The 27,589-nt window shown below is 43.5% G+C and overlaps 4 protein-coding genes and 1 pseudogene across 4 annotated transcripts; all 5 read left to right on the top strand.

The window, feature by feature from the left end:
- Positions 1 to 1,909: 1,909 nt before the first annotated feature.
- LOC118851128 (zinc finger protein 501-like) lies at positions 1,910 to 3,373 on the top strand. Its single transcript, XM_036760665.1, has one exon. It carries the CDS (start codon positions 1,910 to 1,912, stop codon positions 3,371 to 3,373), a length of 1,464 nt encoding a protein of 487 aa, XP_036616560.1.
- Positions 3,374 to 5,511: 2,138 nt separating this feature from the next.
- LOC118849505 lies at positions 5,512 to 6,475 on the top strand (annotated as a pseudogene).
- Positions 6,476 to 13,133: 6,658 nt separating this feature from the next.
- LOC118851127 (protein ABHD11-like) lies at positions 13,134 to 14,055 on the top strand. Its single transcript, XM_036760664.1, is given in 2 exon segments — positions 13,134 to 13,210; positions 13,212 to 14,055. Coding segments are annotated over 2 exon segments (921 nt in total).
- A 4,767-nt stretch (positions 14,056 to 18,822) lies between these two features.
- On the top strand, positions 18,823 to 22,597 carry LOC118851126 (zinc finger protein 501-like). Its single transcript, XM_036760663.1, has 2 exons — positions 18,823 to 18,832; positions 21,258 to 22,597. Exons 1-2 carry the CDS (start codon positions 18,823 to 18,825, stop codon positions 22,595 to 22,597), a joined length of 1,350 nt encoding a protein of 449 aa, XP_036616558.1.
- Positions 22,598 to 24,734: 2,137 nt separating this feature from the next.
- Positions 24,735 to 25,690, top strand: LOC118849825 (protein ABHD11-like). The gene is given in 2 exon segments (XM_036758841.1): positions 24,735 to 24,765; positions 24,768 to 25,690. Coding segments are annotated over 2 exon segments (954 nt in total).
- The last annotated feature ends 1,899 nt before the right edge of the window (positions 25,691 to 27,589 follow it).

Genomic DNA, 27,589 nt, shown 5'->3' with positions numbered 1-27,589 from the left:
GGCTTGGTCAGCAGAGTAGTTGCACCATAACCCAGGGTGTGGGGCTATTTGGTAACAGGGGGTTTCTACTTAAGATAAACTTATACTCTACCCTGAAACTGGTCCTTGCACATAATACTGATGTAGAGAGAATATACAGAATGCTGATTCAGGAAAAAGGGGGGTCAGGGGACTAGCCTTGGGCAATCTACCCTGAACTATGCCTTAAGCTGTTTCAAGCCATTTCAGGGTGTAGGGCACAGACAAAGACAAGAATATAAAGGGGATTAATGGTGGGCTTCAATTTGAGTGTAACAGAATTGTTGGACTACCTGAAAGCCATGATCAAAGAAGAGTCTGGACTCCATCTTCCAAGAAATTATCAAAGAAAATTGCCCTGATATCCAAGACAATCCAAGACAATTCCAAAAGACTCACGATGGAAAATGCTATGCACATAGACAGAAGGAACCCTGGAATCTGAATGCAGATCAAAGATTAATAACCACGTCATTTGCTCAGATCCGGAATTGCCTGGTCTGTTATTCAGAAAAAGGAAAAAGTAACTACAGCAGTTGGTGTGGCAACTTTGTTTAGTTTCTAATGATCTGCTCGAAAACACCAAGTGCAATCTCAGGAGTTTTTATAGTGAAGTACTCCAGGTTAATTCATCTCCTTTACTAGAGTTTCTTCCCAACCTCTGGAACTGGATATTTTTATTAACTGTACTACATGGTTCAGGCAATTCCATGGGCTATATCATTTAACCCTACCCCCAACAGCCTGAATGAGCAGCTAAGTGGCAAATAGATAGAGTGCCATGGCTGAAATTAGGAAGACTCATCTCTGGCCTCAGACGCTTACTGGCTATGGGACCCTGGGCAAGTCACATAACCCTGTTTGCCTCGGTTCCTCATCTGTCAAAATTAAGTGGAGAAATGGCAAACTGCTCCAGTGTCTTTAACAAAAACAAACCCCAAAATTCAAATGAGGTCACAAAGAGTTGGACACAAATAGAAAATGACTGAACAACAGCAAGAAAAACCTGAATAGAATTACTATAAAGATATAAAACTGTGTCCTTGCAGGGTTCCATATTTCACCACATAATCATCGCCACCCCATAATCATTGCAGCCTGTGTTTTCAGTCCAAAAATTGGTTTATAACCTTTCATTGTGTAGTCCTCACATGGCATAATTCTGTTCATCATGCCTCTTAAAAGGTAAACAGAGAAGTAATGTATTTACCAGTGGCATATGGATTCATATTTATCTCTTATACATTGTGAGCTTCAGGCCTAGAATTCTCAGCACACCAGCATTGTCACTATATGTGATGCTAATCAGTGATTAAAGATCTTCAATGCCCATTTAATAAGCCTTAGGTGAAGCTAGTTAAGGAAGCTTCATTAGAGGAGGCTTGTTTCTGGAAGGCCCACATTCTTTTGCTAATGAGGTGATAAGCCCCAGGCCCACAACTTTTTGCTAATTAGGTGTGAAGCCACAGGTCCACACCTTTGTGCTAATTAGGTCATGAGAGTTGTGAATCCTTTGGGCCCTGAAAAAGGGTATATATACCCAGAGGATAGCCATTGAATTTAGAACTCAGAACTCAGAGAAGTGATAATCCAGAGGTTGGAGAATCTACAGAATGCAGAACTGAGAATTCACAAGGAGAATTCATCCCAAGGAGAAGGAGAAAGAGAGAGAGAGAGAGAGACAGAGAGAGAGAGACAGAGAGAGAGAGAGACAGAGAGAGAGAGAGAAGCCAGAGAAAGAGAAAGAAACAAGAGAGAGAAGACTACAAAGACTCTGAGAACTGCAAGGGCTCTCAGAACTGTGGGAGGAGAGGACACAGGAAAGCAGACCACTAGGATTTGTGACTCTACCTTCTCTGGCCTCTGCCCCTCTTGCCTTGAGGAAGAGGGAATGGCTCCTGTGCTGACAGCCAGGCCTCAAAAGCAATCAGTGACATTCAAGGATGTGGCCGTGGAATTCACCAAAGAGGAGTGGCTGCAGATGACCCCATCTCAGAAAAAGTTGTACAGAGATGTGATGCTGGAGAACTATAGGAACTTGGAGTCTTTGGGATTTGCAGTTTCCAAACCAGATGTGATCTACCATTTGGAAAGAAAGGAAGCATCTTGGATGCCAGAGGCAGATATTCCCAGAAGCAGCTGTCCATGGAGCAGAGAATTTACTGGCGATAAACATCCAGAAGATAATGAATGTGGGAAGGACTTCAAAGATAAGACATATTTGTTAAAGCATCAGAGATTTCCTATGGGAGAAAATCCGTATGAATGCAGTGAATGTGGGAAGGCCTGCAGGGGTAAGACTCAGCTTACAGAGCATTACAGAATTCATACTGGAGAAAAACCATACGAATGTAGTGAATGTGGGAAGGCCTTCAGATATAAGACTGGACTTACAATGCATCACAGAATTCATACTGGAGAGAAACCTTACGAATGTAGTGAATGTGGGAAGGCCTTCAGATATAAGAAGGAACATACAGTACATCACAGAATTCATACTGGAGAAAAACCTTATGAATGTAGTGAATGTGGGAAGGCCTTCAGATATAAGACTGGACTTACAATGCATCGTAGAATTCATACTGGAGAGAAACCTTATAAATGTAGTGAATGTGGAAAGACTTTCAGGATTAAAATACACCTGACAGTGCATCACAGAATTCATAGTGGAGAGAAACCTTATGAATGTAGTGAATGTGGAAAGACCTTCAGATATAAAAGGGAACTTACAGTGCATCATAGAATTCACACTGGAGAGAAACCTTATGAATGTAGTGAATGTGGGAAGGCCCTCAGGGGTAAGACAGAACTTACAGTGCATCAGAGAATTCATACTGGAGAGAAACCTTATGAATGTAGTGAATGTGGAAAGGCCTTCAGATATAGGATTCAACTTACAGAGCATCACAGAATTCATACTGGAGAGAAACCTTATGAATGTAGTGAATGTGGAAAAGCCTTCAGATATAACACACATTTTAAAAAGCATCACAGAATTCATAGTGGAGAGAAACCTTATGTATGTAGTGAATGTGGCAAGGCTTTCAGAGACAAGACACAATTTACAATGCATCACAGAATTCATAGTGGAGAGAAACCTTATGAATGTAGTGAATGTGGGAAGGCCTTCATTACCAAGAAGCCCCTTGCTCTGCATCAGAGAATTCATACTGGAGAGAAACCTTATGAATGCAGCGAATGTGGGAAGGCCTGCAGGGATAAGACTCGACTTACAGAGCATTACAGAATTCATACTGGAGAGAGACCTTATGAATGTAATGAATGTGGGAAGGCCTTCAGGAGTAAGTCACACCTTACTGTACATCAGAGAATTCATTCAGGAAAGAAACCTTAAGAGCATAATGCAAGTAGGAAGGCCTTCAGAAGGAGTACACTACTTTATGTCCATCAGAAAATTCATCCTGCTAAGTTTCCTCATGAATTTCCGTAGTGTGGGAAAGCCTTCCACTGCAATTCAAATCTTATTAGATATCAAAAATTCATGTTGGAGAAAAAGCTTGTGTGGGTAGTGAATGTGGGGAGGCCTTCAGGAAGAAGCCACATCTTATTTTTCATCAAAGGATTCATACTGGGGAAATTCTTTATGAATGTGAGTAGTGTGGGAAGACCTTCCACCCCAAGTCAGATCTTTCTCAACTTCAAATAATTCATAGCTTCTGAATGTAACGTACAAGGGAAAGCCTTCCACCTGAATGTATCTTTGGCTCAACATCAGAGCATTCATATTGGAGAGAGACCTTAGGAATTCGATGAATGTGGGAAGACCTTCATCCTGAAGACACTACTTGCTCAACATCAAAGAACTAATTCTGGAGAGAAACATTTAAGTCTGGGATTACCTTTAAACTAAGGACACTACTTTATGTCCATCAGAGAATTCATACTCGAGTGATTCTTCATGAATGTGAAGAGTAGGAAGATTCCCCCAGCTGACTAGATTGTGATTCTGAGTCTCTAGATGCAATTGAGAGATTCTTTATTTAGGTACCATGGGAGGAGACATCTCTCCCCTTTTTGGAGGCCTGTAAAGGGTCAAATATTTAGTGCTATGATCCCATGGACCTTCACTGAGGGAAATATTATGCTGGCTGAGTCAGAGGTTACTAAGTAAATGGGTTTGATAGCCTTAACTTTGGTCCCTGGGCACATGGCATTCAACACTCTTGTGGGTGACCTCTTGGCCATGAGATGAGCCTGAGCCTAATATGTGATGAATAAATATTGTGCATGCTTGAGTGTTATTTCATAATCTGAGCTGTGTTCTTGATGTTGCCGGTGCTGCTTCTGTTCTTATTCATTTGGGTAGCCACTATGGAGTGTGAAGCTTTGGAATCAACTTAATTAAAACTAAGTACCTCAATGGCCTGTGGCAGATGGTGATGCAGTGTGATTTCTAAATTGAAATGCAGGTAAATAGCACAATTTACTATTACCTTCTCATGGTGGCCAAATGTCTTGTCATAATGGCAAGCAAAGTGGGACTTTTTGCTGTTTTTTCTTTTGGAGTGCTTCTCAGCACTAAGGCAATCAAGTGCCTTTGATTGAGTCTAAACTTTGTTTGAATAATGAGTTTTTGATTGAATCAAGAATCCTTGATTGGAAACAGTACATATACTCTGAGGGTAGCATTTTGCTTTGGGGCTCACTCATAGGAAAAGTGTTTGTGTGAATTGGCCAGATGAGATTCTGAGTAGCTATTAAGAGCCCCCAGACTTGGACTACCCAGATGTTGGTACTTCTCTCTCTCTGCAAACTATGTATCTATTACTATGGCCGGACAGTTAGAAGCTAGTCTATTGATTTGTGATATTTTCTCTGTTTGTAATTTCTGCTTGTATTTGCTCGGAAGTTCAGGGTGCTGACTTTTGCCCCTGAACTAAGTGAATGATATATACATATATGTTTAATTAAGTTGAGATTGTAAACCCCTTAAAGTTTCTTTCCTTAGAAAAGCAGATCAAAGAACCTCTGCTAGGAGCCCTCCTGTGTGCTGGTGTTATTGGCCTTACCCTCCACAGCAGCTGCAAGCAGTATTGTTGTCACAGTATATTTCTGAAAACTGATTTACATGGTTTGTTTAGAGCACTGCAGTAATAATGGTGTTATCACTCAACCCAAAGAAGAGTCATAGGTGCAAGGGGAGCAGGTGGGCAGATGAAGCTGCCATGAGTAAGTCACTTAATAGGGTTAAGACTTGCATCTTCCTGCACTGGCTAAACTGTATGGTTCATCTGCCAGTGATACATTAACATGAGAAGCATTTCTTTCTGATTATGGGTAAATATAAAAACTATTCTGTGGACTTCCTACTGAAAGTAATAGTGTTTGCTGAACAGCATGAAAACAGAGCTGTGGAAAGAGTTTTCAGTGAGTGAAAGGTTGGTGCAAGACTGGTGGAAACTAAGGGATAGTCAATACCAGCACAATTAAGAAAAAGTTTCACATCCAGGCTGGGCTGAGGATACACGGAACATGTGGCACTGGAGCTCGGCCTGGAGGGGCCTCTGGGGGGTGGCCTGCAAGCCCCCACTACCCCAGCTTCCCTGGGGCCCAGCCTCCCTGGGGCCCTGGCTACACAGGGAGCAGCGGCCCCAGGCAGGTGCCCCTCTCCCACAAGCTGCTGGACTCCGAGGACAACCACCCGCCCCTGGTCTTCCTGCCTGGATTGTTTGGCAGCAAAACTAATTTCCTGACCATTGGCAAGACCCTTCAGCAGCAAACAGGCAGAAGGGTGCTGATAGTGGATGCCCAGAACCACGGAGAGAGCCCACACAGCCCTGATTCCAGCTATGAGGCCATGAGTGCTGACGTGGAGGCCCTCCTGCCCCATCTTGGCCTGGCCCCCTGCATCCTCATCAGACACAGCATGGGGGACAAGACAGCCATGATACCGGCCCTGCAGAGGCCAGAGCTGGTGGAATGCCTGATCTCAGTGGACATCAGCCCATTGCCGACCACAGCCATCTCAGACATCTCTTCCTACTTGATAGCCATGAAGTCAGTACAGATACCCAAGGAGCTGCCCCTCTCTCAAGTGCACAAAGTAGCAGACCAGCAGCTCAGTCCTCTCATCAAGGAGGAGAGCCAGGCGGCTGCTGAGTCAGGATGGAGGACACAGGACTCCACTATATGGCAATTCCTCCTTACCAATCTGGTGAAAGCCAGCAGCAGGCAGTTCAAGTGGAGGGTCAACATTGAAGCCCTGATCCACCAGATGGACAAGATCTTCGACTTTCCTCAGCTCCAGAAATCCTACCCTGGTCCCACGCTCTTCCTCAGATGTGCCAAGCAGAAATTCATCCATCCTGATCATTTCTCCGAGATCAAGCATCTGTTCCCTCAAGCCCAGATCCTGTCTGTCACAGGGGCCGGCCACTGGATCCACGCCGACCAACCCCAAGACTTCATGACCAGTGTTAAATGCTTCCTGGCCTAGCAGTTGGTCGTCTCCCATCTCCACTAGCTCAAGCACTCCCAGCACTCTAGGGACCAGGGAGCCCCTCCTACTGTTGAAGGAAGCTCAGCACCCTGGCTCCTGTCCACTTTATAGTGGGCACCACAAGCAATGTTTCAGACTTTAACCAATAAAGCTGTTACCAGCCTTCAAAACCAAAAAAAATGTTTCGCGTCATAGTTGCACCCCATTTTTTTTTTGCAAAAACATTTGGCATACAATCTGCAATGACTATGTAGTGAAATGTGGTACTGACTGCCAAGAACTCATATTATAATATCCATCCCCATATTATACTTCTGATTAGCCACCACAAATGAGAATAAGGAAAAGTTCTTCTGCCCTACTCCCTTCACCTAAGTAAGGGTGCTTTCTTCTCTGGTAGTCTTCTCCTCAATACTCCCAGTAAAATATTTGGAATATTCCCTTGGAGTTATTGAGTGTCCCTTGGAATTAACAGTAATGTAGCTGTCAGTATCTAGCAGTTCCTAATAGAGTTGATGTTCCCACAGTGATTTGGGCCCCTCCCTTCTTCCTCCAAGTTACAATAGCTCAAGTCTTAGGGAAAACAGCCCTCATGGGCTGGTGGTGAGGGAAAATTCATTCCAATTATCTCTTAAATCTTTATACAAAGACCGGGGAAGTTCCACATGATCAGGAAGGGTGGTGGAAAAACCAGATGCTTATTGGGACCAACCAGATATAGTAGAAACCTTCTGTGATGACCTCAGCTTTGGTCTTAATGTAAGGGCCCTAATTGCCCTGGTCCTGGATGTCCTTATACAATTTATTAACACCTCTATATGATGTGGACACAACATATGGAACCCTATGGGTTAAAGAGAATAATAAACTGCTTTTCCAGTACTTTGTGAGACCCCCTCTTGTAAACACCTGTAAAAAATGGCTCTGAACAAATTCTAAAGCTGCGGAACCCATGAAATAGCAAAGGGAAATAGGTCTCCAGCCCAGAAAAGCCTGGATGGTCACTGGGAAGGGTCTAACAGACAGTGCTGGGAATGGAGCACAGCCCAGCATGGGCCACGCCAGGAGAGACCAGACCTGGAGTCAGCTGGCGCGAACAGGCCTTAGGGTCATGATCATTGAGCTGTGCCAGTTACCAGACTTCTTAATCCACAAATGCCAAAAACAGGTTAGTGGGAAACTGCAGGATCGAGGTTAGAGAGGTCCAGCCCCATCCCTGGGGATGGCAGAGGTGGTATAGCAGCAGCGGCGGCAACTGCAGGAAGCTCCTGAGGCTGCTTCCTGAGTCCCTGGCTCACATGGTGGGAGGAATCTAGCAGTGGATCAGAGTGGGAGTGCAAGGAGTGCTTTGTGGCCACAAATGAAAGTTCTCTTGCTGTGCCCTGGTTGGATCTGGATTGTGGTCCTGGTTGGTGGTTCTTGGGGGAGGAGAAGCACAGCTGTGACAGAGCTTGCAGTGATGGTGGAGTAGAAGTAGCTCTGAAAACAGCAGTGCTTGGACCCTAAAGCTTGGGACAAAGTACTCTCTACTCTATAAGCGGTCAAACCCTGACAAAAAGCTCAAGGGTCAAGTAGTTGGCTGGGAACATAAACAGGCAGCGAAAACAAACTCAGATTCAAACTCAGACTCAAACTCAAACTCTAACTCTAGACTCCCTGTTTGACAACAAAGAAGATCAAAACATACAGCCAGAAGAAAAGTCAAAGAGCCTACATCAAAAGCCTCCAAGAAAAATATGAACTGGTCTCAAGCCATGGAAGCGCTCAAAAGGGATTTGGAAAAGCAAGTAAGAGAAGTAGAGAAAAAATTGGGAAGAGAAAGAGAGTGATGCAAGAAAACCATGAAAAACAAGTCAATGACTTACTAAAGGAGACCCAAAAAAATACTGAAGAAAATAACACCTTAAAGAATAGACTAACCCAAATGTCAAAAGAGCTCCAAAAAGCCAATGAGGAGAAGAATACCTTGAAAGGCAGAATTAGCCAAATGGAAAAAGAGGTCCAAAAGACCACTGAAGAAAATACCACCTTAAAAATTAGATTGGAGCAAGTGGAAGCTAGTGACTTTATGAGAAAACAAGATATTATAAAACAGAACCAAAGGAATGAAAAAAAAATGGAAGACAACTGGAAAAACCACTGACCTGTAAAATAGATCCAGGAGATATAATTTAAAAATTATTGGAGTACCTGAAAGCCATGATCAAAAAAGAGTCTGGATGCCATCTTCCAAGAAATTATCAAAGAAAACTTCCCTGATATCCAAGTACCAGAGAGTAAAATAATCATTGAAAGAATCCACTGATCATGTCCTGAAAAAGATCCCCAAATGAAAGGTCCAAAGCATATTATAGCCAAATTCCAGAATTATCAGGCCAAGGAGAAAACACTGGAAGCAGCCAGAAAGAAACAATTCAAATATCAAGGAGCCATAATCAGGATTACATAGGACTCAGCTGCTTTGACATTAAAGGACCAGAGGGTTTGGAATATGATATTCCAGGAGGCAAAGGATCTTGAATTACAACCAAGAATCAACTACCCAGCTAAACTGAGCATAACGTTGCAGAGGAAAGGATGGACATTCATTGAAATATGGGACATTCAAAGTTTCTTTTTTTATTTTTTTTTGTTGTTGTTGTTTTTGGGCAGGGCAATTGGGGTTAAGTGACTTGCCCAAGGTCACAACATCCAGGTTACAAGCTGGAGGGCTCTTAGCTACAGCTGCCTGGAGTCTCCACGTCATGCACCACCATGAGTGAGAGCCCCTGAGCAAATGGCTCTGTCTTCTCTTATACCATTTCTGATGTCTTCAAAAGTCATCTGAATGACCAGAACTTAGGCTTCTATGATTGGCTCTCGAGTTAGCACCTCCCCTTAGTACCCTGGGAGCTTCACACCCAAATAGGCTTAGCACCTAATAGCGGTTTGGGCCTGGGGCTTACTACCTAGTAAGACTCAATGAACTACACTGAATTAACCAAAGGAAACAAAAGTCAAACTCTTCAAGGGCACTTGGTTGAACTGAGTGCTAAGAGCCCATTTTGCTTACCAACACAGAGACACATTTGAAGCAGAGAGATACACACAGAATAAAGATAAAAGGCTGGAGCAGAATATATTGTGCTTCAGCTGAAGTAAAAAAAAAAAAAAAACAACAAAAAACAGGGATACCAATGCTGATCTCAGATAAAGCAAAAGCAAAAATAGATCTAACTAAAATAGACAAGAAAGGAAACTACATCCTGCTAAAAGGTACCATGGAAAATGGAATAGTATCAATACTAAACAAAAATGTACCAAGTGGTACAGCATCTAAATTCTTGAGAAGTTAAGTGAGGTTCAGGAAGAAATAGACAAGAAAACTGTACTAGTTGGGGACCTCAACCTTTCCCTCTCAGAACTAGACAAGTCTAACCACAAAATAAACCAAAAAAGGTAAGTAGAAAAGTTAAAGATGATAGAGCTTTGCAGAAAATTGAAGGGGAATTGAAAGGTTAAGGTTTTCTCAGTGGTACATGGCATGTACACAAAAATTGACCATGTACCAGGGCATAAAAGCCTCACAATCAAATCCAGAAAGGCAGAAGTATTTAATGCATCCTTTTGAGATCATGATGCAATAAAAATTATGTGTAATAAAGGGCCATGGAAAGATGGGCCAAAATGGATTGGAAACTCAATAATCTAATCTTAAAGAATGAGTTCATCAAACAACAAATCATAGGAATAATCAATGATTTTATCAAAGAGAATAACAATAGTGAGACAGCATACCAAAACTATTAGGATATAGACAAAGCAGTACTTAGGGGAATTTTATATCTTTAAATGCTTACATGAATAAAATAGAGAAAGAGGAGATCAACGAATCAGACACTCAACTAAAAAGCTCAAAAAAGAACAAATTCAAAATCTCCAATTAAATACCAAATTAGAAATTCTGAAAATGAAAGGAGAGGTTAATAAAATTGAAAATCAAAATGATTGAACTAATAAATAAAACTAAGTCAGGGTTTTATTGGGGGGAACCCAAAAAAATAGATAAACCTTTGTTAATTTGATTTTAAAAAAGAAAGAAAAAAGCCAAATTACCAGGCTCAAAAGTGAAGTGGGTTAATTCCCCACCAATGAAAAGACAATTAAATCAATAAATCAGAGGTATTTTGCCCAACTATATGATAATAAATCTGACAGTCTAAATGAAATGGATAAATATTTACAAAAATATAAATTACCCAGATTTACAGAAGAAGAAATAAATAAGCAGTAACTACAGTTTTAGAAAAATAAACTGAAGAAGCCACCAGTGAACTTCCTAAGAAAAAATCTCCAGGGGGCAGAGCCAAGATAGTGATGTAAAAGCTGGGACTTGATTGAGCTCCCCTCAAACTCCTTCAAATACCAGTAAAACATGACTCTAAACAAATTCTAGGGCTACAGAAACCACAAAATGAGAGTGAGGCAGATCTCCAGCTCATGTCAGCCTGCAAGGTTCATTGGAAGGGTTTGTTGCACTAGGCTGGGAGTAGAGCACGGCCTAGTGTGGCCTGTGCCAGCACAGAAGGGGCTGGAGCAGCCCTCAGTGGCCTGAATCCACTGGCAGTTGTGGTAGTCTCCAGACTTCTCAATCCACAAACACCAAGACATCATAAAAGGTCCCTGGGAAAACTCTGTTGAACTTGGGTGAGAGAAGAGCACAGTCTGGCCCCAGCCCCGGGACATGGGAGGTGGCAGCAGTGGCAGGGGCTGCTTTCAGAGTTCCAGCCCACAGTCAGTGGTGGTGAGATTCAAGCAGTGGTAGCTTTTGGGAGATGGCCAGACTTTTGTGCCTGATGCCTTGGGGAGGGATTTGGGTGGAAAGACTCCATCAGATCACACCCCTGGGGTCACAAAAGCTTGGGGAGCTACTCAGGGACAGATATTATATCCCCCACCTAGATAACATCCTTACCAGCACAGTCACCAGATGCATGTCCTGTGCCCAAGTGAACGCAAAACAGGCAAAGACAGCCATGCTGGGCACGCTGGGTGTAAGACTATGGGGAACACAACCTGGGGAACATTGAGAAGTAGATTTTACTTAAGTCAAACCACCAACAACAGGTTTTAAATATCTCCTAGTCTTTGTTGACACCTCCTCGAGTTGAGTGGAAGCCTTCCCTTCTAAGAAAGAGACAGCCCTGGTGGTTGTAGGGAAACTCTTGAATGCATTGATCCCTCATTTCAGCCTTCCCCTTAGCATTCATTGGCTCAGATAATGGCCCTAGCTTTGTTGTCAAAGTTTATCAGGGTGTGGCCAGAGCTTTAGGGGCAGACTGGAAATTGCATTGTGCCTACAGGTTCCAGAACTCAGGTCCGGTTGAAGGAACAAACCACACCCTTAAAGAGTTTCTGTCTAAACTTCTCCTGGAAGCCCTTGACAACTGGGTCACTGCTCCCTCTGGCCTTGCTCTGCAGCCAATGCACGCCTAATAAACTTGGTTTGACCCCTTTTGAAATTCTTGTCCGGAGGCCCCCTCCTATTCTTCCTCCTTATGCCTCCTTCATTAAGTTCCTACAGGGCCTGCAGCACATGCAGTCTCAGCTCCATAAATCTGTCCGGGAAGCCCTGCCTGTTCCAACTTCTGACCACCTCCACTGCTTCCAGCCTGGGGCTGATGAGGGCACAGTCTCTGGGAACCCCTTGAATCCTTGAACTCTCCTTGAATCTTGCCACTCGACCTGGCCTTGGCCTGAGGCTATAACCATTAAGCCCAAATGCCTACCTTGCCCAGTCCTCTATTGTCAGCTGTTTCCCACCCTTAATCCTGTTTCCCATCCTTAATCCTGATCAAAATATCTATACCCTAGCTCTGCTAACCCAGCCCTTGATGGGTTGTCATTTCCATATAGCCTTCAGCTATTTCCCCCACCCGGGAGTCTGACCTCATCCTTAAGTCCCTCCCTAGACCCCTCTTCTGGTCACCCCAGACCACCCCTCAATCCCTCCCACAACCTTTGTGTATATAATCTCCATCTTGCCTCCATGAGGTTGGTCAGAACCAATCTAGCTCAGATGGGTCTGGCCCTTTTTCCCTACAGGCGTCGCAAGGGGTGGTTTCTCTCGGGGCAGGCTTATTTGGCTAACTCTTAATAAACTTTATCCTTTCCCTTGGCTGAGAAAGCTTGAGTCGAATTCTTTCGGCAGGACCCGGCGTGTTGGTACTTTGGGGTGTCGAGCACCTCTCACCCCAAACCCTCATCAGGGCCTCTCTGCTAATCCAGAAACATACAGCCTCTGGTCTCGAGCCTAGGTGGAAGGGCCTTTATTCTGTCATCCTGACCACCCCGTCTGAAATCAAGGTTGACTCCATTCCTGTATGGCTCCACCACAGCTGTATGAAGGCAGCTGCATCTGCACAATGGAAGGCAGAGCCCCTCAAGGACCCCCAAAGGCTAAGACTGTCCGAAAACTCTTCTTGATCCTCCTATTACCCCTCGCTGTGGTCCCTCACAATCCCCATGCCCCCAAGCCAAGCTCTACTTGGGTAATCACTACAGGGAACAAACAGTCCTGAATACTTTCCAAAACCCTGAAGACATACCATCCCCCCACTCCCAGCACAATTAAAAAAAAGTTTCACATCCAGGCTGGGCCGAAGCAGCAAGGAGCATGTGGCTCTGGAGCTGGGCCTGGAGGGGCCTCTGGGGGGTGGCCTGCAAGCTCCCTCTGCCTTCCAGGTGGCCCAGCCCACACCACACCGACCACACACCGAAGCATCAGGCCCAGGCTGGTGCCCCTCTCCCACAAGCTGCTGGACTCCAAGGACAGCCACCTCCCCCTGGTCTTCCTGCATGGATTGTTTGGCAGCAAAACTAATGTCCAGACCATCGGCAAGACCCTTCAGCAGCCAACTGGAAGAAAGGTGCTGATAGTGGATGCCCGGAACCATGGAGAGAGCCCACACAGCCCTGATTCCAGCTATGAGGCCATGAGTGCCAACGTGGAGGTCCTCCTGCCCCATCTTGGCCTGGCCCCCTGCATCCTTATCGGATATAGCATGGGGGGCAAGACAGCCATGATACTGGCACTGCAGAGGCCAGAGCTGGTGGAATGCCTGATCTCAGTGGACATCAGCCCATTGCCGACCACAGCCATCTCAGACATCTCTTCCTACTTGATAGCCATAAAGTCAGTACAGATACCCAAGGAGCTGCCCCTCTCCCAAGTGCACAAAGTAGCAGACCAGCAGCTCAGTCCTCTCATTAAGGAGGAGAGCCAGGTGGCTGCTGAGTCAGGATGGAGGACACAGGACTCCACTATATGGCAATTCCTCCTTACCAATCTGGTGAAAGCCAGCAGCGGGCAGTTCAAGTGGAGGGTCAACACTGAAGCCCTGATCCACCAGATGGACAAGATCTTCGACTTTCCTCAGCTCCAGAAATCCTACCCTGGTCCCACACTCTTCCTCAGAGGCACCAAGTATAAATTCATCCAGCCTGATCATTTCTCCGAGATCAAGCATCTGTTCCCTCAAGCCCAGATCCTGTCTGTCACAGGGGCCGGCCACTGGATCCACGCCGACCTACCCTGAAGACGTACAATTCCTCACTCCCAGAGACTCACCTATCAGGTCCCCTTGCTTGCCCTTTTGTCACCTGTTCATAAGACACTTAACAGTTCTAACCACATGCTGCGCAAAAATTGTTGGATCTACGTTAAGCCCTAGCCTCCTTACTATGTAGGGGTGGCACTAAATGCCTCCATCAACCCTACTTCCAACAGGGAGAATTGTAAGTGGGACCAACCACGGCTCACCCTTGGGCATGTTCAGGGAACAGGCCTTTGCCTCACATCATCTAGCACCACTTTGTCGGGTTCTCAGTGTGGCTCCATTTGCAAACAAACTCAGGAGATTCAGGCCTCCAGCTCAGACTAGTTCCTGGCCCCTCCAGAAGCCTGGTGGGCGTGTCACGACAGCCTTACCCAGTGTGTTTCTGCTACCATGTTCCTCAGACACCAACAAAACCCTGTGCATCTTGGAGGCCATAATTCCCCAGGTCTCCCTCCTCCTGAGTGAGGAAGGCTGGTGCTATTTTTCCCCCAAAAGGCAACCGAGTTACTGTCAAAGGTGAGTGGTACCACTCCTCATCCCCATCTTACTGGGCCTAGGGCTTGTGGGCTCTGCCACCACTGGGACTGCAGCCCTAGGCAAAGGGGATCTCAGCTATAAGTGCACAGATAAACGTTGACCTCTACCACATAGAGCAGTCCATCTCAGTCCTAGAAAAACAAGAGGACTCTCTGGCAGAGGTGGTCCTCCAGAACTACAAAGGGCTTGACCTTCTTTTTCTTAAGCAGGGTGGCCTATTCACGGCCCTGGGAGAGGCTTGTTGTTTCTATGGTAACAACTCTGGGGTGGTGCAGGAAAGCCTGAGGTTGGTATGCCAAAATATTGCCAATAGACAGAGGGAGCTAGAAACCTCTGAGAACTGATATCAGGCCCTATTCCGTACATCCCCTGGGCTCACTACTCTGGTGTCAGCCCTGGCTGGTCCCCTCCTCCTCCTTATTATAGTCCTGGTTGTGGGCCCCTGCTTCATTAATTGTTTTCTGAAATTTGTCAATTCCCGCATAAATTCTGTTAAGCTGCTATTGGTCAGGGATCCCCATTACCAGTTTGCAAATTCCAGTCCCCCTGATTCTTATGATGAATCCCCTGAAATTGTGTCAAGGGATTGATGCACTTCAAAAAAGAATTGGGGAACATTGTGCCCTATCCCTTGCTTTACCCCTCCCCCACCCCATCCTGCCCCACAGTTTGTGCTCCTTTCTTCACAGAAATAAAGTCACACCGTGGGAACCCCTCCCTCGGTAGAAAGTAACCGCCCAACGCATAATTTTGGAAAATTGCCCAGAGCGCAGTCACCCTCCCTGTTCTGGAAGTTGCTACCTAACCACTTTCCTTATAAGGCTCTAAAACTAGGTATTAACCAATTGCTTTTCTCTGCTTCTATAAGTTCCTGCTTCTGCAAGATCTGACCATGGCAGTTTGTGGTATTTCCCTTTAAATTCCCTGACCCTATCACTGCTCAGGGGTGTTCGATTTGAGTCTTTACTCCAAACAGTCATGTGCTTGAATAAATCTACTTCAAAATTTATATCTGTGTCTTGCTCGCTTTTTTCGGCGTAAAACTATTAGTACAGTTGACTACATCAATAACAAAACTAACAGAAATAATATAATTATCTCAATCGATGCAGAAAAGGCTTTTCACAATACACAACAACAATTCCTATTAAAAACATTAGGAAAGCATAGGAATAAATTAAGTTTTCCTTAAAATGATAAGCAGTAATCATCTAAAACCATCAGCAAACGTTGTATGTAATAGGGATAAACTAGAAGCCTTTCCAATAGGATCCAGGGTAAACACAAGGATGCCCATCATCACATCTATTATTTAGTATTGTATTTGAATTATTAGCAATAACAATAAGAAATAGAAATTGAAGGAATTAGAATAGGCAATGAGGAAGATACTGTCATTCTTTGCAGATGATGTGATGGTATATGTAGAGAATCCTAAAGAGTCAAGTAAAAAACTAATTGAAACAAATAACAACCTTAGCAAAATTGCAGGATATAAAATAAACCCATATAAATCATCAGCATTTCTACATATTACCAACAAAGTCCAGCAGAAAGAGCTAAAAAGAGAAATTCCATTTAAAATAACTATAGACAATCGAAAATATTTGCAAGTCTACCTGCCAAGACAAACCCACAAACTACATGAACACAATTATAAAACTCTTAGCACAAATAAAGTCAGATCTAAACAATCGGAAAAATATCAATTGCTCATAGGTAGGCCAAACTAATCTAAAAAAATGACTATTCTGCCTAGATTAATTTACTTATTCAGTGTCATGCTAACAAACTACCAAAATATTCTAGCAAACTAGGAAAAATAATAACAAAATTCATCTAGGAGAACAAAAGCTCAAGAAAAAAAGGAATTTATTTTAAAAAATGCACAGAAAGGTGGCCTAGCTGTACCATATCTAAACCTAGTGTATAAAGTGGCAATCATCAAAACTATTTGGTACTGGCTGAGAAATAGAGTGGTAGATCAGTGCAACTGATTACGTACATAAGACAGTAGTCAATGACTATAGTAATCTACTATTTGATAAACCCAAAGATTCCAGCTTCTGGGATAAGAACTCACTGTTTGACAAAAACTTCTAGTGAAACTGGAACATAGTATGACATAAACTAGACAAAGACCATCATCTCATACCAAGATGAGGTCAAAATGGTGTAACAACAATGTTTCTAGCAGCTGCTGTGAGGTTGTAAGACCAATAACAGCAGCACATATGTGGGCTGTTAGCACAGCTTCTTTCAAATGCTTTTCTAAGGAAAGCAACTTTAAAGGGTTAACAACCTTACTTTAATTGAACATACATATATCATTCACTTAGTTCAAGGGAAAAAGTCTCTGAACTTCAGAGAAAACACAAAGAGAAATTACAAACAGAAATTATATAAACAGATCAAACAACACAAATCAGCAGAGAGGACTTCTAGCTGTCTGTCGGTAGTAATAGATACATAGTTACCAGAGAGAGAATCACCACCATCTTGGTTTTCAAGGTGGGGGGCGGTGCATTGGTAACTAAGGTAGGGCCAAGGAAGGGAGATCTGATTATATCTTCACTCCCAAGTAGGCCCAAAACTCCTAGCTACTAGGTGCTAAGCCTATGTGGGCATGAAGCCCTCAGGGTCCTAAGGGGAGTTGCTAAGACCAGAGCCAATAGTAAGAGCTTAAGTTCTGGTCCCTCAGATGATGTTTGATGATGGCTAAAGAGTGCATAAAATGGGAAGGGAGAGCTATTTGCTTACGGCTCTCAATTGGCTGTGTGCTGATGTGGAGACTCCAGGCAGATGTAGTTAAGAGCCCTCCAGCTTGTAAACCAGGATGTTGGGACTTTGTTAAACTCTGGTAACTATGCATTGAGATTTGAATTAGACAAGGTCTATCTGTTGATGTTTGTAATTTGTTTGTATTTGCTCCGAAGTTCAGGGTGCTGGCTTTTCCCCCCCAAACTAAGTGAATGATATTTGTATACTGGATTAAAGTAAGATTGTTAACTCTTAATGTTGCTTTCCTTAGTAAAGCAGATGAAAAGAACCTGGGCTTGCATCATTCAATGAGTTAGTTGTTGTTGGTTTTAAACCCTCACAGCAGCTGCTAGCCAGATTGTTGCAACAGGGGGAGGGAGAGGAGAGGGGACTTCTTAAGGGCTATCCAGAGTTTCCACTCAAACACTCTTCCAATGAGTGAGCCCCCAAGCAAAACCTCTCCTTCCTCAGTTCTGAGAGTTCCTAGCTTAACTGCTACCTGTGTGGGACAACAGACCACTGGCTCAAATAAAAAAACAGAGGTGTCTTGGTTTTCTCAAGGTAGAAACAAAACAGAAGCTTTATTTGATCAAGTCTCACAAGAATTGGGCATCTCCCACTACCAGGGCAGAGATGGTAGTGAAGAGAGGCAAGGGGGAGAAGGCAAGCAAGGGGATATATATCCTTGTACAAACAATTCTAAGAAATCCCACCCCAGAGGCTGGACCTCTGTCCCCATTTGCGGGGACAGGTGGCCTCACAATCTAACCAAGAATAAGTTTTACCCAATACCAGGACAGAAACTACAGAATTACCTTATAAGGAAACTTTAATGTTAAGATGGCGGTTTGTGAGTAGGCTAGGGGAGGGGGAGAGGGGAATGCCACCTGATTTCCCCAAAATCATATGATTTACAGGAAAACGAAACTTAGGCCTAGTGAGGTCTACATCCTAACTAAATTTGTACTATTTGAGTATCACCTTGCCTGGGTTATTCATAGGGAAGCTTTCACAATCTTGTATTCCATTCACAGCTGAGGTGATATCTACAAATCTAAAGAAGAAGGGAGAGAAAGACATTCCTAAAGGCTAAATAATCAGATTCCCACAGACTCAAATGTATCCCATTTCCCTTTTCTCTAAATATTGATTCTCAAACATTAATAATATATATATATACACACACACACATACATATTCCCTGTGAAGACTTCACACTTTATTCTCTCACTATCCCACACATACCTCTCCTGATCTAATTAGCAAAAGGGTGTAGGCCCTCCTACAAACAAAGATAAGATTCAATCAAAGGCACTTGATTGCCTTAGTGCTGAGAAGCACTCCAAAAGAAAAAAAAACAAGAAAAAGGCCCACTTTGTTTGTCCTTACAAATGGGTAGATAATTTGGACATAAAGGGTGATACTGTAAGCAAATTACGAGAGTAAGGAATGGAGCTATGTCACATGTATGGAGAATAGAACAATTTGTGACCAAACAAGGAATTAAAAAACATTATGAAATGCAAAATATATCATTTTGATTCCATTAAATTAAAAAGTGTTTGCCACAAAGCTTATGCAACCAAGGTGAGAAGGAAAGTAGAAAGCTGGGAAACAATTTTTCAGCCAGTGTTTCTGATAAAGGCCTGATTTCTCAAATTTGTAGGACATTGAGTCAAACCTATGAGAATACAAGTCGTTCTCTAATAAGTCATCAAAGGATATAAACAGGCAGTTTTCAGATGAAGAAATTAAAACTATCTATAGTCTTATAAAAATTGATCTAAATCACTATTGATTAGAGAAATGCAAATTAAAGGAACTCTGAGGTGCCACCTCACACCTATCTATTTGGCTAATATGACAAAAAGGGAAAATGATAAATGTTGGAGAAGCCATGAAAAAACTGACACATGACTGCATTGTTGGTAGAGTTGTGAACTGATCCAACCATTCTGGAGAGCAATTTGGAACAATGTCCAAAGGGCTATAAAACTGTGCGTATCCTTTGATCCAGCAATCCTACTAATAAGTCTATATTTAAAAGAGATCATTATAAAGGAAAAATATTCACATGGACAAAAATATTTATAGTAGTTCTTTTTGTGGTGGCAAAGAATTGGAAGTTCAGGGGATACCCATCAATTAGGGAATGGCTGAACAAGTTGTGGGATATGAATATAATGGAATACTATTGCACTATAAAAAATGATAAGCAGGTAGATGTTGGAGAAACTGGAAAGACTTACATGAACTCAGTGAAGTGAGTAGAAGCAGGAGAACATTATAATTAGTAACAACAACATTGTGCAAGGATCAACTATAAATGACTTAACTCTTCTCAGAAGTACAATAATCCAAGACAATTCCAAAAGACTCACGATGGAAAATGCTATGCACATCCACAGAAGGAATCCTGGAATCTGAACGCAGATCAAAGATTTATAACCATGTCATTTGCTCAGATCCGGAATTGCCTGGTCAGTTATTCTGAAAAAGGAAAAAGTAACTACAGCGGTTGGTGTGGCAACTTTGTTTAGTCTCTAATGATCTACTGGAAATCACCAAGTGCAATCTCAGGAGTTTTTATAGTGAAGTTAATTCATCTCCTTTACTAGAGTTTCTTCCCAACCTCTGGAACTGGATATTTTTATTAACTGTACTACATGGTTCAGGCAATTCCATGGGCTATATCATTTAACCCTACCCCCAACAGCCTGAATGAGCAGCTAAGTGGCAAATAGATAGAGTGCCATGGCTGAAATTAGGAAGACTCATCTCTGGCCTCAGACGCTTACTGGCTATGGGACCCTGGGCAAGTCACATAACCCTGTTTGCCTCGGTTCCTCATCTGTCAAAATTAAGTGGAGAAATGGCAAACTGCTCCAGTGTCTTTTACAAAAACAAACCCCAAAATTCAAATGAGGTCACAAAGAGTTGGACACAAATAGAAAATGACTGAACAACAGCAAGAAAAACCTGAATAGAATTACTATAAAGATATAAAACTGTGTCCTTGCAGGGTACCATATTTCACCATATAATCATCGCCACCCCATAATCAATGCAGCCTGTGTTTTCAGTCCAAAAATTGGTTTATAACCTTTCATTGTGTACTCCTCACATGGCATAATTCTGTTCATCATGCCTCTTAAAAGGTAAACAGAGAAGTAATGTATTTACCAGTGGCATATGGATTCATATTTATCTCTTATACATTGTGAGCTTCAGGCCTAGAATTCTCAGCACACCAGCATTGTCACTATATGTGATGCTAATCAGTGATTAAAGATCTTCAATGCCCATTTAATAAGCCTTAGGTGAAGCTAGTTAAAGAAGCTTGATTAGAGGAGGCTTGTTTCTGGAAGGCCCACATTCTTTTGCTAATGAGGTGATAAGCCCCAGGTCAACCCACCTCTTGTTAAGTAGGTAGGAAGTCCCAGGTCCACACCTTTGTGCTAATTAGGTCATGAGAGTTGTGAATCCTTTGGGCCCTGAAAAAGGGTATATATACCCAGAGGATAGGCATTGAATTTAGAACTCAGAGAACTGAGAATAGAGAACTCAGAACTCAGAGAAGCGATAATCCAGAGATTGGAGAATCTACAGAATGCAGAACTGAGAATTCACAAGGAGAATTCATCCCAAGGAGAAGGAGAAAGAGAGAGAGAGAGAGAGAGAGAAGCCAGAGAAAGAGAGAAACAAGACAGAGAAGACTACAAGCACTCTGAGAACTGCAAGGGCTTTCAGATCTGTGGGAGGAGAGGACACAGGAAAGCAGACCACTAGGATTTGTGACTCTACCTTCTCTGGCCTCTGCCCCTCTTGCCTTGAGGAAGAGGGAATGGCTCCTGTGCTGACAGCCAGGCCCCAAAAGCAATCAGTGACATTCAAGGATGTGGCCGTGGAATTCACCAAAGAGGAGTGGCTGCAGATGACCCCATCTCAGAAAAAGTTGTACAGAGATGTGATGCTGGAGAACTATAGGAACTTGGAGTCTTTGGGATTTGCAGTTTCCAAACCAGATGTGATCTACCATTTGGAAAGAAAGGAAGCATCTTGGATGCCAGAGGCAGATATTCCCAGAAGCAGCTGTCCATGGAGCAGAGAATTTACTGGCGATAAACATCCAGAAGATAATGAATGTGGGAAGGACTTCAAAGATAAGACATCTTTGTTAAAGCATAAGAGATTTCCTATGGGAGAAAATCCGTATGAATGCAGTGAATGTGGGAAGGCCTGCAGGGGTAAGACTCAGCTTACAGAGCATTACAGAAATCATACTGGAGAGAAACCTTATGAATGTAGTGAATGTGGGAAGGCCTTCAGATATAAGACTGGACTTACAATGCATCACAGAATTCATACTGGAGAAAAAGCTTATGAATGTAGTGAATGTGGGAAGGCCTGCAGGGATAAGACTCGACTTACAGTGCATCGTAGAATTCATACTGGAGAGAAACCTTATAAATGTAGTGAATGTGGAAAGACTTTCAGGATTAAAATACACCTTACAGTGCATCACAGAATTCATAGTGGAGAGAAACCTTATGAATGTAGCGAATGCGGAAAGGCCTTCAGATATAAAAGGGAACTTACGGTGCATCATAGAATTCACACTGGAGAAAAACCTTATGAATGTAGTGAATGTGGGAAGGCCCTCAGGGGTAAGAGAGAACTTACAGTGCATCAGAGAATTCATACTGGAGAGAAACCTTATGAATGTAGTGAGTGTGGAAAGGCCTTCAGATACAGGATTCAACTTACAGAGCATCACAGAATTCATACTGGAGAGAAACCTTATGAATGCAGTGAATGTGGAAAAGCCTTCAGATATAACACACTTTTTAAAAAGCATCACAGAATTCATAGTGGAGAGAAACCTTATGTATGTAATGAATGTGGCAAGGCTTTCAGAGACAAGACACAATTTACAGTGCATCACAGAATTCATAGTGGAGAGAAACCTTATGAATGTAGTGAATGTGGGAAGGCCTTCAGTACCAAGAAGTCCCTTGCTCTGCATCAGAGAATTCATACTGGAGAGAAACCTTATGAATGCAGCGAATGTGGGAAGGCCTGCAGGGATAAGACTCGACTTACAGAGCATTACAGAATTCATACTGGAGAGAGACCTTATGAATGTAATGAATGTGGGAAGGCCTTCAGGAGTAAGTCACACCTTACTGTACATCAGAGAATTCATTCAGGAAAGAAACCTTAAGAGCATAATGCAAGTAGGAAGGCTTTTAGAAGGAGTACACTACTTTATGTCCATCAGAAAATTCATCCTGCTAAGTTTCCTCATGAATTTCCGTAGTGTGGGAAAGCCTTCCACTGCAATTCAAATCTTATTAGATATCAAAAATTCATGTTGGAGAAAAAGCTTGTGTGGGTAGTGAATGTGGGGAGGCCTTCAGGAAGAAGCCACATCTTATTTTTCATCAAAGGATTCATACTGGGGAAATTCTTTATGAATGTGAGTAGTGTGGGAAGACCTTCCACCCCAAGTCAGATCTTTCTCAACTTCAAATAATTCATAGCTTCTGAATGTAACGTACAAGGGAAGGCTTTCCACCTGAATGTATCTTTTGCTCAACATCAGAGCATTCATACTGGAGAGAGACCTTATGAATTCGATGAATGTGGGAAGACCTTCATCCTGAAGACACTACTTGCTCAACATCAAAGAACTAATTCTGGAGAGAAACATTTAAGTTTGGGATTACCTTTAAACTAAGGACACTACTTTATGTCCATCAGAGAATTCATACTCGAGTGATTCTTCATGAATGTGAAGAGTAGGAAGATTCCCCCAGCTGACTAGATTGTGATTCTGAGTCTCTAGATGCAATTGAGAGATTCTTTATTTAGGTACCATGGGTGGAGACATCTCTCCCGTTTTTGGAGGCCTGTAAAGGGTCAAATATTTAGTGCTATGATCCCATGGACCTTCACTGAGGGAGATATTATGCTGGCTGAGTCAGAGGTTACTAAGTAAATGCTTTTGATAGCCTTAACTTTGGGCCCTGGGCACATGGCATTCAACACTCTTGTGGGTGACCTCTTGGCCATGAGATGAGCCTGACCCTAATATGTGATGAATAAATATTGAGCATGCTTGAGTGTTATTTCACAATCTGAGCTGTGCTCTTGATGTTGCCGGTGCTGCTTCTGTTCTTATTCATTTGGGTAGCCACTATGGAGTGTGAAGATTTGGAATCAACTTAATTAAAACTAAGTACCTCAATGGCCTGTGGCAGATGGTGATGCAGTGTGATTTCTAAATTGAAGTGCAGGTAAACAGCACAATTTACTATTACCTTCTCATGGTGGCCAAATGTCTTGTCATAATGGCAAGCAAAGTGGGACTTTTTGCTGTTTTTTCTTTTGGAGTGCTTCTCAGCACTAAGGCAATCAAGTGCCTTTGATTGAGTCTAAACTTTGTTTGAATACTGAGTCTTTGAATGAATCAAGAATCCTTGATTGGAAACAGTACATATACTCTGAGGGTAGCATTTGGGGCTTTGGGGCTCACTCATACGAAAATGTTTGTTTGATTTGGCCAGATGAGACTCTGAGTAGCTGTTTAGAGCTCCCTGACTTTGACTACCCAGATATTGGTGCTTCTCTCTCTCTGCAAACTATGTATCTATTACTATGGCCAGACAGTTAGAAGCTAGTCTATTGATTTGTGATATTTTCTCTGTTGGTAATTTCTGCTTGTATTTGCTCTGAAGTTCAGGATGCTGACTTTTGCCCCTGAACTAAGTGAATGATATATATATATGTTTAATTAAGTTGAGATTGTAAACCCCTTAAAGTTTCTTTCCTTAGAAAAGCAGATCAAAGAACCTCTGCTAGGAGCCCTCCTGTGTGCTGGTGTTATTGGCCTTCCCCTCCACAGCAGCCGCAAGCAGTATTGTTGTCACTGTATATTTCTGAAAACTGATTTACATGGTTTGTTTAGAGCACTGCAGTAATAATGGTGTTATCATTCAACCCAAAGAAGAGTCATAGGTGCAAGGGGAGCAGGTGGGCAGATGAAGCTGCCATGAGTAAGTCACTTAATATGGTTAAGACTTGCATCTTCCTGCAGTGACTAAACTGTATGGTTCATCTGCCAGTGATACATTAACATGAGAAGCATTTCTTTCTGATTATGGGTAAATATAAAAACTATTCTGTGGACTTCCTACTGAAAGTAATTGTGTTTGCTGAACAGCATGAAAACAGAGCTGTGGAAAGAGTTTTCAGTGAGTGAAAGGTTGGTGTGAGACTGGTGGAAACTAAAGGATAGTCAATACCAGCACAATTAAAAAAAAGTTTCACATCCAGGCTGGGCCGAGGCAGCACGGAGCATGTGGCTCTGGAGCTGGGCCTGGAGGGGCCTCTGGGGGTAGCCTGCAAGCCCCCGCTGCCTTCCCAGGGGCCCACCCTCCCTGGGGCTCCGGCCGCACACAGAAGCAGCAGCCCCAGGCCGGTGTCCCTCTCCCACAATCTGCTGGACTCCAAGAACAGCCGCCAGCCCCTGGTCTTCCTGCCTGGATTGTTTGGCAGCAAAATTAATTTCCAGACCATCGGCAAGACCCTTCAGCAGCAAACCGGCAGAAAGGTGCTGATAGTGGATGCCTGGAACCATGGAGAGAGCCCACACAGCCCTGATTCCAGCTATGAGGCCATGAATGCCGACGAGGCCCTCCTGCCCCATCCTGGCCTGGCCCCCTGGGTCCTCATCGGATATAGCATGGGGGGCAAGACAGCCATGATACTGGTGCTGCAGAGGCCAGAGCTGGTGGAATGCCTGATCTCAGTGGACATCAGCCCATTGACGACCACAGCCATCTCAGACTTCTCTTCCTACTTGGTAGCCATGAAGTCAGTACAGATACCCGAGGAGCTGCCCCTTTCTCAAGCATGCAAAGTAGCAGACCAGCAGCTCAGTCCTCTCATCAAGGAGGAGAGCCAGGTGGCTGCTGAGTCAGGATGGAGGACACAGGACTCCACTATATGGCAATTCCTCCTCACCAATCTGGTGAAAGCCAGCAGTGGGCAGTTCAAGTGGAGGGTCAACATTGAAGCCCTGATCCACCAGATGGACAAGATCTTCGACTTTCCTCAGCTCCAGAAATCCTACCCTGGTCCCACGCTCTTCCTCAGACGTGCCAAGCAGAAATTCATCCAGCCTGATCATTTCTCCGAGATCAAGCATCTGTTCCCTCAAGCCCAGATCCTATCTCTCGCAGGGGCCGGCCACTGGATCCACGCCGACCAACACCAAGACTTCATGACCAGTGTTAAATGCTTCCTGGCCTAGCAGTTGGTCATCTCCCATCTCCACTAGCTCAAGCATTCCCAGCACTGTAGGGACCAGGGAGCCCTTCCTACTGTTGAAGGAAGCTCAGCACCCTGGCTCCTGTCCACTTTATAGTGGGCACCACAAGCAATGTTTCAGACTTTAACCAATAAAGCTGTTACCAGCCTTCAAAACCAAAAAAAATGTTTCGTGTCATAGTTGCACCCCATTTTTTTGCAAAAACATTTGGCATACAATCTGCAATGACTATGTGGTGAAATGTGGTACTGACTGCCAAGAACTCATATTATCCATCCCCATATTATACTTCTGATTAGCCACCACAAATGAGACTCAAGAAAAGGTCTTCTACCCTACTCCCTTCACCTAAGTAAGGGTGCTTTCTTCCCTGGCGGTCTTCTCCTCAATACTCCCAGTAAAATATTTGGAATATTCCCTTGGAGTTATTGAGTGTCCCTTGGAATTAACAGTAATGTAGCTGTCAGTATCTAGCAGTTCCTAATAGAGTTGATGTTCCCACAGTGATTTGGGCCCCTCCCTTCTTCTTCCAAGTTACAGTAGCTCAAGTCCTAGGGAAAACAGCCCTCATGGGCTGGTGGTGAGGGAAAATTCATTCCAATTATCTCTTAAATCTTTATACAAAGACCGGGGAAGTTCCACATGATCAGGAAGGGTGGTGGAAAAACCAGATGCTTATTGGGACCAACCAGATATAGTAGAAACCTTCTGTGATGACCTCAGCTTTGGTCTTAATGTAAGGGCCCTAATTGCCCTGGTCCTGGATATCCTTATACAACTTATTAACACCTCTATATGATGTGGACACAACGTATGGTACCCTATGGGTTAAAGAGAATAATAAACTGCTTTTCCAGTACTTTGTGAGACCCCGTCTTGTAAACACCTGTAATAAATGGGTCTGAACAAATTCTAAAGCTGTAGAACCCATGAAATAGCAAAGGGAAATAGGTCTCCAGCCCAGAAGAGCCTGGATGGTCACTGGGAAGGGTCTAACAGACAGTGCTGGGAATGGAGCACAGCCCAGCATGGGCCACGCCAGGAGAGACCAGACCTGGAGTCAACTGGCTGGAACAGGCCTTAGGGTCATGATCATTGAGCTGTGCCAGTTACCAGACTTCTTAATCCATAAATGCCAAAGAACAGGTTAGTGGGAAACTGCAGGATCGAGGTTAGAGAGGTCCAGCCCCATCCCTGGGGATGGCAGAGGTGGTACAGCAGCAGTGGTGGCAACTGCAGGAAGCTCCTGAGGCTGCTTCCTGAGTCCCTGGCTCACATGGTGGGAGGAATCTAGCAGTGGATCAGAGTGGGAGTGCAAAGAGTGCTTTGTGGCCACAAAGGAAAGTTCTCTTGCTGTGCCCTGGTTGGATCTGGATTGTGGTCCTGCTTGGTAGTTCTTGGGGGAGAAGTACAGCTGTGACAGAGCTTGCAGTGATGGTGGAGTAGAAGTAGCTCTGAAAACAGTAGTGCTTGGACCCTAAAGCTTGGGACAAAGTACTCTCTACTCTGTAAGTGGTCATACCCTGACAAAAAGCTCAAGGGTCAAGTAGTTGGCTGGGAACATGAACAGGCAGCAAAAACAAACTCAGATTCAAACTCAGACTCAAACTCAAACTCTAACTCTAGACTCCCTGTTTGACAACAAAGAAGATCAAAACATACAGCCAGAAGAAAAGTCAAAGAGCCTACATCAAAAGCCTCCAAGAAAAATATGAACTGGTCTCAAGCCATGGAAGAGCTCAAAAGGGATTTGGAAAAGCAAGTAAGAGAAGTAGAGAAAAAATTGGGAAGAGAATGAGAGTGATGCAAGAAAATCATGAAAAACAAGTCAATGACTTACTAAAGGAGACCCAAAAAAATACTGAAGAAAATAACACCTTA

This window comes from Trichosurus vulpecula, chromosome 5 (genome assembly GCF_011100635.1).
Source record: "Trichosurus vulpecula isolate mTriVul1 chromosome 5, mTriVul1.pri, whole genome shotgun sequence".
Lineage (NCBI taxonomy): Eukaryota > Metazoa > Chordata > Mammalia > Diprotodontia > Phalangeridae > Trichosurus > Trichosurus vulpecula.
Note: the sequence above shows the minus strand (reverse complement) of the source record. Positions and strands in the feature narration are given on the sequence as shown.